The sequence below is a fragment of the Urtica dioica genome, chromosome 12 (genome assembly GCF_054948205.1).
Source record: "Urtica dioica subsp. dioica isolate 48M chromosome 12, U.dioica_male_clone48M_v1_H2, whole genome shotgun sequence".
In the NCBI taxonomy this organism is placed as follows: Eukaryota; Viridiplantae; Streptophyta; class Magnoliopsida; order Rosales; family Urticaceae; genus Urtica; species Urtica dioica.
The window spans coordinates 22,340,041-22,354,542 of record NC_142767.1 but is presented as its reverse complement, the minus strand read 5'-3'; the positions used below and the strand labels follow the sequence as shown (position 1 = coordinate 22,354,542).

Sequence of the window (14,502 nt, the reverse complement as noted above, 5' to 3'; positions counted from 1 at the left end):
TGGATTTCGGTTGGCCCATTCCAATTCTGACAGCCGATCGCAAGTGTTTCTTCTAATACTGCCTACCACCGAAATGATATTTTTGGTGACATAAATTTAAGCATTGGAACCGGATTTTATGGTCTCTTTTGGTTCCGATGTCCAATATTACTTTTTGAATGCAACTACACGACCTTCATTTTTAAAGTATTTATATTAATATTTTATTTTACTTTTAATATTAAAATAATTAATAAGATGTTAATAAAAAAAAAAAACTAGCTAGGTATAATTTTTGTTGTTGCGCTCCGACATGTAATACCCATTAAAAATAATTGAAAATATAATTAATTGAGTAATTGGGCAACCAAAATCGAGAGATTTGTTAAATAGCCAACATTTCGTAAATTTTAAGTAAATAATCATCATGATAATTTTGCATTGTTTAGACTTTTTTAACATTTCATATATTCCATTGAAGTGGTTTACAATTATTAATTAGTATTTATAACTATTAATGTATTTTTGATTTAGCTAATAAAATTTCGTGATTACTTACTTAAAATTTAACAAAAAATTGTTATATGACAAAATTTGAGTTTTTATATAGCTATATATCTAAAGTTAATTTTGCAAAGGTTTCTCTCTCTACGCATGGTTTCTCTAAAAACACCATCGCTCTAAGTTTTTGCCGCCACCGCCCATGAGACTCGAACGTCGGCTTTACGACACCGAGCGAGGCCCCTTTTCTTCTTCTTCTAGACGTGATCGGAGTTTTTATCCTAAGCCTCGATGTGTGCTGATTTGAGACGGAGCTCATCTTGGAATAATCAGATCAGATCTATGAGTGTTTTTGGTCTTCAGGTCGGACGGTGAGTGAGGTTCCAGATTTGGCGTCTTCATTCACGATTTGGTCTCGTGCAACCGACACATCTCGAGTCCATGAGGCAGCGGGTCTGAGGTCATCCTCAGGCGTTGTGGAGCCAGCTTTGCTAAAGATGGAACCTGGGGAGGCAGTTCTGTTTTCTTCTCCGGCGGGGTACAGTTAGTCCGTGAACAGCTAACCATGGCACTGTAAAAACTGGATCAACGACCCAATTGCAAAAGTGAAGCTCTACCGACTGAGCTATATCCCCCAGAAGTAGGAGGCACTCTGGTAGGATCCTCACGGAAGGACGAGGCATCGGAAGAAGAACGGGAACGGCTTGGTCGACGAGATCAATGCATGGTCGGAGTGAGGATGTTGTCCAATTTCTTAATTTTATATTTTCATTTGGAGCCTAGTTAGTTCTTTGTTGAGTTAGTGTTTTAGAGTTTAGTGGTGACCTCTTTACGTGAAGTTGTTAGTGTTTTTAGTGGGTTGTTTTAGATAGATGTTTGTTCAGGTCTTAAAGTCCACCATGTGTGTGGTATTTTGGGTTACAGTCTTTGTTCAAGTTTAGAGTCATTCATATCTGTTATTGTTGGAAGTGAAGCCCACATCTCCGAGCATTGAGGCCCAAGCCCATTAGTCAGAGAACGACGAGTTGCAGCACTGCTGGTACCGAAAACGACATAAAGTCATTAAACCGACTTTACCCTGTGTTTGATGACATGCCAGAGTCGTTGCCCGTTCGATCTGACTTAATCCAATGGACAAGAAGCCAAAGCCTCACAACATGTATAAAAGTCGAGAGTCAGACGTGGTTTGACTTACTTCATCTTCTCTCTTCTGAAATTAGGGTTTGTACTCTGAGTGGGTTTTGAGATCTTGATTGTAATCGTGTGAGTTTTGCTGAGAGTGTTCTTGGATACGTTCGATCGTCTTGATCGTGAATAGCGTGAGAACTTGTAAAACACTGAGTGATTACTGAGTGAGATTCTGAGAGGTGAGGCGATTGTCTTGAGGGTGTAACTGAACAAGGATACTAGTGTGCAGAGCTTTTCCGATCGGAGCTCAACGAGGATTAGCACAAATCACGGTTTGTGTGAACCTCGGTAAAAAGGTTGTGTTGTTCTTTTATTTTATGTTCAAATCTTGCAACGCTAGTTTATTCTTAGGACCGACAATTTACAACAGTGGTATCAGAGCTTTTGGTATCTTTAGATCGATTCTTTTTGTTCGGTCATTTTATCTTCCGCTGCGTATTTTCTTTTGGCTCTCCCTGTGTTTTCTTTTTTTGAGTTCTTTGGGAAAGAAATTAGGGTTTCTTATTTCTTTGCCCTAATCTTTGCTCTTGTTGGTTTCTAGTATCTTGTTCCTATTACCCGTGAATAGATCTGCTCTGATTTATTCTTTTCTTTTCTGTGTGTCTTCTTTCATGGCCACAACTCGCCTCGATATGTCCGTCTTCGACGGCAAAGTGGATTTCGGAGTTTGGCAAAAGAAGATGAAGGCTCTGCTGACCCATCACAAGGTTGCAATTGCGCTGGAAAAGGATCCCGAGAAGTGGCCAGAAGCGTCGAAGGCTCGGAAGTCAGAAATCGACGACGAAGCCTACAGTCTCCTGGTCCTGAACCTCTCTGACGGGGTTCTTCGAAAGGTTGATGGTGAAGACACACCTCTGAAGCTGTGGTCAAAGTTGGCCTCCATATTTCAGGCTAAGTCTTCCTCCAACCTTGCTTTCTTGAAAGGCTCTCTGTTTGGGTACAAAATGGATTCCTCTAAATCCATTGATGAAAACCTTGATGAACTTCTTAAGATGACTCTGGTATTGAAAGGCACCGATCTTGCCTTGAGTGAGACTAGCCTGTCTATGATCTTATTGAATTCAATACCAGATAATTATCAAGTTGTCAATGACGCTTTTCAATACACTGGTACTATGCCTTCTTTTGATCTGATTGTTACTGGTTTGAAGACTCGAGAAATTGAGTTGAAAAACCAGAAACGATCTGGTACTAATCTGTTTGTGAAGAGTAAGCAGGATGCAGGTACCTCTTCTGGCTCAAACAAGTCAAATAAGCATAGCAAATCCTCCAAGTCAGACACCAGCAACAAGACTGAGTCCAGAAAGTGCTATTATTGCAACAAAACTGGACACATCAAGAAAGATTGCTACAAGTTCTTGAACAAGAACAAACAGACCAATCCTTAGACCAATCTTGCAGCTGTCCCTGATCAAAATTCCACTTCTGAGGTACTGAATGTCTCAGACTTGGTAAGTCATGAGAATTGGATATTAGATTCTGGTTGTACCTTTCACATGAGTCCGAATGCAGACTGGTTTAGCGACCTGAAGCCTGTCACTAATGAGTATGTGTTCATGGGGAACAATAACTCTTGTAACGTGACTGGTACTGGCTCCATTACCTTTCTTCTTGATAGTGGGAAAAAGGTAACTCTTACAGAGGTCAGACTGATCCCTGGCCTCAAGAGGAACCTGATTTCACTTGGTGTTCTTGATGACAAAGGCTATTCATATGGAGCAGAAAATGGTGTGTTAAATGTATGGAAGAATGGTAAGGTTCTCATGACCGGTACTAAAAGGCATGGTCTTTATGTTTTGAATGGAATTCATTGTACTGCTTCTGCAAATACCACTACTGCTGGTACTAACCTTTCAGGTACAGAGAAATGGCACCTTAGACTTGGGCACATGAGTCAAGGTGGGCTAAATGAACTAAGCAGACAAGGTATGCTTGGTAAGGATCCTATCTCTGTTCTTAGTTTCTGTGAGCCTTGTGTCCTTGCCAAACAACATAGATTGAAGTTTGGCACGGGTGTACATTTGTCTAAAGATAGGTTAGATTATGTGCATGCTGATCTGTGGGGTCCTGAGAAGTGTGAAACTCATGGTAATAATAGATACTTCCTCTCTATAGTAGATGACTTTTCTAGAAGAGTGTGGACCTACCTCCTTAGGACTAAGGATGAAGCCTTCTCTAGGTTTAAGGAGTGGAAAGTTTTAGAGGAAAACCAAATAGGCAGAAAACTCAAAGCCCTTAGGACTGATAACGGTTTGGAATTCTGTAACTCTGAGTTTGATGCCTATTGTAAGGAACACGGTATCTTGAGACATAACACAGTCCGAAAAACCCCTCAGCAAAATGGGGTTGCTGAAAGGATGAATCGGACTTTGTTGGAAAAAGTGAGATGCCTCTTGTTTACCTTTGGCCTAGCTCTGGGGTGAAGCCTTATCCACATCAGCCTACCTGATCAATAGGAGCCCCAATAGGTCCTTGAACCTTAAGAGCCCTATGGAAGTTTGGGATGGTAAGAAAGCTAGCCTAGACCATCTAAGAATCTTTGGCTGTTCTGCCTATGCCCATAACCGTGAGGGAAAATTAGACCCTAGATCTCTTAGGTGTGTCTTTATAGGTTACCAACAACCCTATGGAACCAAAGGCTATAGATTGTGGGAAAAAGACTCGAGAGGTGTGAAGATCATTATCAGCCGTGACGTAGTTTTTGATGAAACTTCGTTTCCTTGTAAAAAATAACACCTCCCAGCCTGACATAGAACCTGTGATAGAAGCTGACCCTCAGCCTAGCACTCAGTTTGAGGTGGAGCCTAGAGTGCCTACTGATCACATAGAACCTGAACCTGTGATTGAACATCTTGTTAATGTAATGATCAGCACCCTGAATATGAACCCATAGAGCATGAACATCCTGACCTTGAAGAAAACTTAGAACTCTCTAACCACGATGATTTGGACAATTACTAGCTTGCTAGAGATAGAGATAGGATAACCATAAGACCTCCTAATAGGTTTTCTATTGCTGATCTGGTGTTCACTGCTTTGGTTGCTGCTCATGATGTTCAGAGTTCCGAACCAGAAAGTTATCTAGAAGCCTTAGAGTCCAAGGATAGTGATAAGTGGGTAGAGGCTATGAAAGAAGAAATGTACTCCCTAGCTGTGAATAAAACCTGGGTTCTAGTTAAGCTTGAGAAACAAAAGCTGGTCGAGTGTAGATGGTTGTTCAAGTTGAAAGAAGGGATAGGTACCTCAGATCCACCTAGGTATAAGGCTAGATTGGTTGCTAAAGGGTATACTCAGAGAGAGGGCATAGATTTTAATGAGATTTTTTCACCAGTAGTTAAGTTCAAAACCATTAGAATCATGCTTTCCCTTGTAGCCTGCCTAGACCTAGAGTTAGAACAACTAGATGTTAAGACTGCGTTCTTGCATGGTGAGCTTGAGGAGACTATCTTCATGAGACAGCCCGAGGGGTTTGAAGACAAGAAACACCATGGTCATGTGTGTTTGCTGAAAAAGTCCTTGTATGGACTAAAACAATCTCCGAGGCAATGGTATAAACGCTTTGACTCTTTTGTTCTTAAACTTGGTTTTACTCGGAGTAATTTTGACTCGTGTTTCTACTTCTGTTCCCTTGATAATAAACCTGTCTACATTCTGCTTTATGTTGATGATATGTTGTTAATCAGTAGTTCTCTTGAGAAAATTGACAATTTAAAGCAGAACTTGAACTCCGAATTCGATATGAAGGACCTTGGTCCGGCTAAGCGAATTCTGGGAATGTATATTGAAAGAAACAGAAAGAACTGTACTCTTAAGGTTCATCAAAAACCTTACTTGATGAAACTGGTTGATAAGTTTGGAAATAGAAACACAAAGTCTGTGAATATGCCTTTGGCAGCTCATTTTATGTTGAGCAAAAATCAGTGTCCTCAATCCAAGTCTGATATTCTTAAGATGGAGCATATACCTTATGCAAACGCTATTGGCTCTATAATGTATGCCATGATAAGTACCCGGCCAGATTTGTCCTTTGCTATATCTCTTCTTAGCAGGTTTATGTCAAATCCGGGCTATGATCATTGGGTTGCTTTGAAATGGGTTATTGCTTATATTAATAGCACTGTTGATTATGGTTTATGCTATGGTAAGAGAAATGTTGCTTTTGACTTGGTTGGTTTTGTAGACTCTGATTTTGCAGGTGATCGAGACAATAGGAAGTCAACAACTGCTTATTGTTTTACGCTTGGTAAGAATTGCATCACATGGAAATCTCAGCTTCAACCCTTGGTAGCTCAGTCAACCACGGAGGCAGAGTACATTGCCGTGGCCGATGCTTTCAAGGAAGCTGTGTGGCTCCAAGGTTTACTGAGGGAAGCCCAGTTGGTAAATTATGTTGTGACTATTTTTACTGATAGTCAAAGTGTGTCACGACCCGCGAGCGATAGCTCGCCCACGAACCGCGACTGATCAACTCAAATCTGTACTTAACTCATAATATAAACACATAAATTAAACATAATATTTCATAAGATTATATAATAAAATAGTTTGCGAAAATTCGGGGAAATTTTTTTCGCTTTTATAACTTAGAGTCTTATAGCGACTCATATACAAATATGTTCCGGAACGTTTTATCATAAGATACTAACCCCCGATTAAGAAACCCCATAGCCCATAGGTCAAGGCAATACGCGCTCGGTCTCGGTCTTCAATCTCGTTTCCCGCTTACGAGCTTTTCCCTTATCTACATTACCAAGGGACATAAAACTATGAGTCGAATGACTCAGTAAGTGGGAGTCTATCTATAAAGTAAAACAACTAATGCCATGTGACGTGCAAACAAATACACAAGAATGCAAAATGATTGCTAGATGCAGCTAGATTATATGACTAGAGCATGACTGACGCGTGACGTCACACTCTATCTACACACTGGCCGTCCCGCAAGGTTATACACTCCTCACTGCTATAACCTCCGGTCCGACTAGAGACCAGCTTCAGACTTCGAGCAGCAGTCGTCAGCTGATCTAAGTTTTAACATCTGTCTGGGATCCACTAGTGGTACTTTCTTCATCATGACGTCAGCGCCACTGGTCTCTGGCATAGTGAGCTCGCGAATCGCGACCTTCACCCACTACGCCCCGGGGCGCTCAAGGCAGCCTCCGGTGAGTCTTCCAGCTAACAATGAGCTCGCGATGCGCGACCTTCACCCATTGTTTCGAGTACTCGGCGCACGGACCGGCATGGCCCGCCAAGCACAAGTCAGGGACTTGTGAGTACCACCGACACGAGTTTTAATGTTTGGGTACGCTGCAGCTAGCAGCGTACACGTTAAACTTATATACAGAAGAGCGTAACGGGATAAACCCCGAAAGAAATTATTGTTTCCCTTTGAAGCTCGTTAAGTGTTTTAAGTTGAAAGCTCGAAATGCGACTTCCGAACTCTCTACTCTCGATTGAATTTGAGAGTCTATCGCTCTTCCGTCCTCTCGATTCTAACTTACTTCCTAGAGTTAGAAGAGAAGTCTAACTATGCACAAAGCAAACGTGTCTGGTTCAAGTTAGCGTTTGAACCTACCGGGCGTACCCGAACTAAGTTTTCAAGCAAGAGTGGCCGAAGCCTTAACTTTCGAGTTTATTCATTTTAGGCTTTTACCTACTCTTGTTTACTAGCAAGCAAATGCACAAACAAACAGGGTTATACCCTTGGTAAGTAGTTGACTTATGTCTCCTCACTTACCCGGAAAAGATCGTCTGGAAATTTGTTGACTTCAGGAGTTTCCTTGCTTCTCACGTTTTACGAGACTCTACACGTCCTGAAGCGTTAACACGTCCTGAAGCGTCGAGAAACTAAAACCCAAAGTTGAAAACTCATCAGTCAATGATCCGAAAGGTGATGACAAGCTTAAGATTCGTTATCGGGATTCACTGCGAGTCGGTTCAGGGGTTCGAGAATTTAATTCACTTATTTCTCGGCTTTTCGGAATTTAAACTTATTCAAGACTCGTGCGAGTTCGTACCAGAGAACGAGTACGAAATAAAATCCAAATCATTATTTTGACGAGTCTTAAATAATTAAATAATCCGAAACCATACAACCGAGAATTCTAAATGAATTAACCAACAATTAAATTCTCGAACATCTCTTAATTAAATAATTAACAATTCTTGAATACAATCTCAAATTACTAAAGATAACTCGAGTCTAACGCTATAAAGCGATAAACGACTCACGAGTGAGATCGAGCTTTACAAATCCTTTTTTCTGAATTGTCAACTTTCAGGGCTTCAACGCGTTCAGTTCCGCCGGCTCTTCCTCGATTCTATCTGATCCGTGACTGAGCTGTGAAATTCAGAAAACGAACATCGAATCAATTTATAACATCCAACTCCCGACTCGAAACTTAGAACCCGAAAACGAGCAACTAGCACGAATCTCAACTTGTCACAAAATCCACGGCCCGACCGTTCGGCTCGTACTATTCAGACAGCGACTGCAAAATGAATCATAACTTTAGCTACACAAACTCAAATCAAACGATTCCAATTCCATGAGAAAGACAACTTCCGTAGCTTTCTAAAAACATATTATAAGACCAATTTCAAGAATCATAGCTATCTGAAAAACTATCTGAAATTTCCGGTCGCTGTTCTGGAAATTCACATTTCACAGCTTTGAATACCAGATTTCAAAAATTCATAACTCATTCAATACTCCACGGATTATTACGTTCTTGGTCATTTTAGAAAACCCATAACGTCTACTTTCATGGAAAAATACTAACAAAAATAATATCAAAGTATATCGGAGTGTCCACATCCGTTTACTCTCAGATTTCGTCCAAAATCAAACCACACAAGAAAACGAGTTCAAACCTTCAATTCAACACTCAAGAAACACCCTTGGACATAAAATGAGAGGTTCAAACCGAGTTCAACACCAAATCCCCAATTCCAAAATTCGAAACCCTAGCCCAGATTCAAGATTGGGGGAAACCTCACCTCACCTCAATTTCGTGAAATCTCTTCTCTTTGGTGTTCTCTGCCTCGTTTCCCGGCGTCGCCTCTCGGTCCGGCGTCCTCGGCGTGCTCGCGGCGGCGCTCGCTCTCTCTCGGCCGTGCGCGGGTGGCGCTAAGGCTCAGTGGCTGTCGGCCGAGCCTCCTCACCTTCAGTCGCTCGGTCTCCTTCTCTCTCTCGCTCTCCCGGCTTCTCCATCTCCCTCGATCTCTCTTTCTCTCTATCGGCCTTCTCTTCTTCTTCTTTTCTCTTTTCCTTTCCTTTCTTTTTTTTTCCTTCTCGCGTGGGCTGGTACATTTTGGCCGACCAGGTGATACATATCACTTGAAGAAGATTCTAGGATTCTACTCATTGATGACGTGGCAAGCTAAAAAAAAATTATCTCTTTAATTATCAACTAACCTCTTTTCCTTGTTTTCTTTCAAATGGGTCCCTTAAAATTGTTACAGCCACATCCTTTCCATATAATTATTTAATTAAATCCATAACCGAGCGGATTATAATTATATGATTCAAACCGAGAATTTTCTCGTTCGTTCTCGATTAATTTAAATATATTCAAGGTTTCTCGGAAATAATTCTCGTCCTTGAGAATTTATTTCTTAAATTAAATTCCGACATATATCCTCGGAAAATAATTTATTATTCGAGGCGAACTCGATAAATCCTTTATTTATTCCGAGATTTTCCATTACCTTAAAATAATTTAAATTAACTCGATAAACTTATACGTCCATCATTCACTCATTAATTTAATTGTAACAAACGGAAGCTCGTTTATTCAACGTAAATTACAAACGGCGAGATTCAAAAGTTATCCTTTACAAAGTGCTTTGCATCTTAGTAAAAATCCGGTTTATCATGAGCGTACTAAACATGTTGATGTTAGATTTCATTTTATCCGAGATTTGATTGCTAACCATACTGTGAAGCTGTTAAAAGTTTCAACAGAAGATAATCCTGCAGATATGGGCACGAAGGTGGTTACTTGCAACAAGTTTAGGCACTGCCTGGACTTGCTGTACGTTGGATAGTTCAACCTGGCAGGGAGCGATGAAGATCGTTGAAGAAGCCTGTGCATTAGTTAGAAATCTCAGTACACGGGTCGATGGAGCTTCAAGGTGGAGACTGTTGGAAGTGAAGCCCACATCTCCGAGCATTGAGGCCCAAGCCCATTAGTCAGAGAACGACGAGTTGCAGCACTGCTGGTACCGAAAACGACATAAAGTCATTAAACCGACTTTACCCTGTGTTTGATGACGTGCCAAAGTCGTTGCCCGTTCGATCTGACTTAATCCAATGGACAAGAAGCCAAAGCCTCACAACATGTATAAAAGTCGAGAGTCAGACGTGGTTTGACTTACTTCATCTTCTCTCTTCTGAAATTAGGGTTTGTACTCTGAGTGGGTTTTGAGATCTTGATTGTAATCGTGTGAGTTTTGCTGAGAGTGTTCTTGGACACGTTCGATCGTCTTGATCGTGAATAGCGTGAGAACTTGTAAAACACTGAGTGATTACTGAGTGAGATTCTGAGAGGTGAGGCGATTGTCTTGAGGGTGTAACTGAACAAGGATACTAGTGCGCAGAGCTTTTCCGATCGGAGCTCAACGAGGATTAGCACAAATCTCGGTTTGTGTGAACCTCGGTAAAAAGGTTGTGTTGTTCTTTTATTTTCTGTTCAAATCTTGCAACGCTAGTTTATTCTTAGGACCGACAATTTACAACAGTTATAGGTAGTGTTTATTGCTCGTTCTCAAGAATTGTAGAAAGTATTTGTTGAAACGGTTAAAAGTATTTATCGACTGATGTTGGTTATCCGGCAAAAGATTGTCTTGTCTCATTCATTTGTTCTGTTTTTTTCTGTCTCTCATTTTTATTTCAGGACATTTTTATTATTTGAATGAGACGTCGACCTCTGTTCGAAATCTATTCCACTTTTTATTTTGTTAATGAGAATTTTTTTTTACAAAATATAGCTATATAGGTAGAGAGATTTAATATATATTGATTTGATGAGATTTGACACCCATCGTTCTTAATTGAAGTACGTGGAGGTTGTTTATTAAATAATAATTAAAAAAAAAGTACGTGGAGGTTGTGGGGTATTGGGAATAAAGCCACGTCATCAGGAGAAAAATCATGGTCAATCTCACACGCATGATAGTTGATGGTCACCCACTCCGACAACACGCGCGCGAATGGCTTCTTCACCCTCACTTTCATTCTTCACCGATTCCCTCAAATTCCTCTCTTCCACCAAATATTCCTCTTCGCTTCGTCTTCACGCACTATCGATTTCGAACCCTAATTCCTCTTTCTCGTTCTCATATTCTTCTTCTCTTCCGAGGCCTCGTTCACTCTCGCTCTCACTCACACCGACAAGACTTTCATCGGTCACGGCTCTCATGGCGACGGAGAACAAGAAGAGCGTCGAGATCTTCGACTCCAAGGAAGAGCTCACCTCTCAACTCGCTAAATACACAGCCGATCTTTCCGCCAAGTTCGCCGACCGGAGAGGCTCTTTCACCGTCGTCTTGTCCGGCGGATCTCTCATCGATTACCTCAGGTCTCTATCTCTATCTCTCTCTCTTTATCTTATTCTCAATGTTGAATGTTCTGTTTGGATTCGTTAAAAAGATGAAGCAATATTTTGGTTATCGAATAGTTTCGTCCGAGTACAAATGTAATTTTTTTGTTAATTAGGTCACCCGAACTTGATTTCGACTTTTGCTTTGTAATTATCGAAATGAGATTTTGCTTCACTAGATAAATTAACTTGAAGTCATCGTTGTACGGAAGAAATGTGATGTCTTCCAAGTTTTGTTTTATTTTCATACACGTTGTGTTTGGAATAATTCTCTGCTTAAACTGATTAAGAGAAAGATTAGCTCAGTCAGATTCATCTATTTTCTTTTTCTTTTTTCGGTGGATAATCTGACTTTATATTTGGTATCGTTGACATCGATAGATGAGTGAGGTTAAAGCTCTTGCTTCATTGTGGCAAAATGTGGAGAAGAGTTTTGAACAAAAGAGTTATTCTACGGCAACATTAGCAATATTTATAAAGTGTTTGTAAACCATATTTCAGGAAATTAACCGAACCACCGTACATTGATTCGGTGGAGTGGTCGAAGTGGCATATATTTTGGGTGGACGAGAGAGTTGTTCCTAAGGATCACGAAGACAGCAACTACAAACTTGCTTATGACGGTTTTCTCTCCAAGGTACATCTGGTTTTATATAAGATACTTAACCTAAGATTTTTTATTATCATCACTCTACTTCATGTATGAGATCTATGTTACTATCTTCTATGTCTGTGATGTCTGATTATTGCCATTTTGGAATCAAAAGTCAGGTGTTCATGAGAAAAACATTCTGATGTGTCAACAGTATAGTCATGCAAGATAAACAAGTCTTATCAATTCTACTGATTTGAGCTTAGCATTGTTAAATTACTGATATATACTTAATTTGCTTGCACCAGCTTCTGATTTTATATTGGTGTGGACCTATCTAATTAAAGACCTCATCATATGGTTTATAGATAGGCACTTTGCACGGTAAATTTTTATTCTTATATAGTTGATCAGATGAAGGACAATATGGAAGCCTAACTATTAAAGATTTAATCTTTGTTTCCAGTAATATAAATATCAGTTGTGTTGTCAAGTATGGTGTTGTTGCAAACCTTTTAGATTGAACCTCATATCTAAAGAAAGCAAATAGCCTATTTCCTTGAAAAAAAATGTTTGCTAAATGCATAACCCAGTTTGGGGTAGGTGCTTTACATCAAATAATTTGGTTCCTGATAGTGAAAATCATTCCAAGTCACACAATTGCAGTAAAACGCCAAACGCCCTTAGGAACATTAGGGTAACACTGTAATTAGAAATGAGTAGTTTCTTAAATCTACTTTGTATAAAAGAGTAAAGGGAAATGGAAGGATAGAAGATTTTGGCGGAAAATTGGAATGTTTCCCTAGGAGAGAACAAGCCTCTCCAAAGCTTGTGATTGTCGTATTTTTTTTTTTTTTTTTTTTTTAAGTAATGAAATACTCAGGGTCGTATCAAACACCTTCATTGTTGTACTTATGTAAAAAACGAGCAATCACATAGTCTAAATAAGAGAAGAGGGAAGGAAAAGGACAGGGGCTTTTACATGAAAAGGACAGAGCCTCTCTCTTAAGCTCGTCTTTGTATTATTTTCTTATTTTGATAGTAATCAAATACTGAAATTCTAATCATACACCTTCATTACTGTTGTAAGTTTAGGAGAAGAGGGAAGGGAAAAGGTTAGGAGATTTCGGGTGAAAATTGGGGATTTTTCCCTTAGGAAAGAGAACAAGATGCTCGAAAGCTTGTTTCTACTAGATAGAAATATAGCCAATTTAAACGTTTGATATTGCTAAATAGCCAAGGTTTGGTAAATATTAGGTAAATAGTCATAAATGATGACGTGACTTAATATGACAGTTGCTATTTACTTAATATTTATGTTTGTAAATATATAAAATTGGCTCTTTACCTAATATTTAACAAACTTTGGCTATTTAACAATTCTAAACGTTTAAATTGGTTATTTTGCTAAATTACCTTTTTTTTTTTTGTTATTAAGTTATATAGCCACACGGTTATAGTGAATTGGGATATAGCCCACCTTTGATTAATTTCTTGTAAATAGCCAAGTTAACTTATTAATAGATTAGTAAAAGACTTATTTAATTCAATCAAACTTGTATAAAAGGTAGTTAATAGGCTGTTACGTATGCAAGTTGGCTATTTACAAAGTATTTACCAAAAGTTGTCTAATTTACAATTCCTATAGTTTAGGTGGCTTACGTAGCCATTTTTTATTTTTTTTTTGGTAATGAAGTACTAAGGTTCCTATCAAACACCGTCATTATCTCTGTAAAATCGATTTATTTTTTTTATTTTTTGGCAGGTCCCGATTCCCCCGGGTAACGTGTACGCCATAAACGACGCTCTCTCGGCCGAGGGCGCGGCCGAGGACTACGAGACGTGCCTGAAACACCTGACGAAGAACGGAGTGGTCGATTTCTCGGAACCGACGGGGCTTCCGAGGTTCGACCTCATGCTTCTGGGGATGGGCCCGGACGGCCACGTGGCGTCACTCTTCCCGGGACACCCTCTCGTCGCAGAGAAGGACAAGTGGGTCGCCTCAATCACGGACTCACCGAAGCCTCCCCCGGAGCGGATCACCTACACGCTCCCCGTCATAAACTCCTCCGCGCACATCGCCCTCGTCGTCACCGGGGCCGGGAAAGCCGGCCCCGTCCAGAAGGCGCTCGGGAAGGGCGCGGAAGGTTCCGGAACCTTGCCCGTCGAGTTGGTCTCTCCGGCCGGGGAGCTCACTTGGTTTCTCGACAGCGCCGCCGCGTCGAAGCTGTAAGAATGGTTAGTAAGTAAGTAAGTTACTACCAAGAATAATTACTGATTTTCGAGGCTTTTAATAATAAATCGACTGTGCTCTTCTAAACTTGGGGATAGAGGACAAGAGAGGTTATTAATGTATGAAAAACAGAATTGGTTTTGCTTCATGCCAAGCTTGACGTTGTTAATGGTTTTTTTTCTTTCTACTATTTGTTATAAATTTTAGGTGGATAATGGTTTTACATCACTAGATATTGGGGCATTAAGCAGAGCCCTATTTTTCATGGTAAGTGAGAAAAGCCCCACAGTCCCACTTGATCTTAGAAGAGCACATGTTGTGACTTGTGAGAGTAGCAAAAGGCTATGTTTTCGGACCAATATTATCCACTTGCGTTGCTAAATCGCTATGCGTGTTTTTTTCCCCTC

At 40.2% G+C, this 14,502-nt stretch overlaps 1 protein-coding gene and 1 long non-coding RNA gene across 2 annotated transcripts; one reads left to right on the top strand and one right to left on the bottom strand.

Annotated features, from left to right (window-relative positions):
• Positions 1–6,084: 6,084 nt before the first annotated feature.
• Positions 6,085–9,449, bottom strand: LOC149380445 (uncharacterized). The gene is made up of 4 exons (XR_016294237.1): positions 8,673–9,449; positions 7,900–8,159; positions 7,406–7,515; positions 6,085–6,409 (listed from the first exon to the last, which is right to left on the bottom strand). It is a non-coding gene; the product is annotated as an uncharacterized LOC149380445 (long non-coding RNA).
• A 1,397-nt stretch (positions 9,450–10,846) lies between these two features.
• On the top strand, positions 10,847–14,278 carry LOC149380444 (putative 6-phosphogluconolactonase 4, chloroplastic). Its single transcript, XM_089604272.1, has 3 exons — positions 10,847–11,249; positions 11,772–11,907; positions 13,628–14,278. The coding sequence occupies exons 1-3, from the start codon at positions 10,882–10,884 to the stop codon at positions 14,093–14,095; spliced, it is 972 nt and encodes a 323-aa protein (XP_089460398.1). The 5' UTR covers positions 10,847–10,881; the 3' UTR covers positions 14,096–14,278.
• Positions 14,279–14,502: the final 224 nt, after the last annotated feature.

What these genes read in the sequence shown, in the direction of transcription:
- LOC149380444 (XM_089604272.1), top strand. Translation starts at nt 10,882, where the DNA reads ATGGCTTCTTCACCCTCACTTTCATTCTTCACCGATTCCCTCAAATTC. An exon ending in TCTCTCATCGATTACCTCAG is followed by an intron (nt 11,250 to 11,771) that starts GTCTCTATCTCT and finishes ACCATATTTCAG; the next exon opens with GAAATTAACCGAACCACCGT. An exon ending in ATGACGGTTTTCTCTCCAAG is followed by an intron (nt 11,908 to 13,627) that starts GTACATCTGGTT and finishes ATTTTTTGGCAG; the next exon opens with GTCCCGATTCCCCCGGGTAA.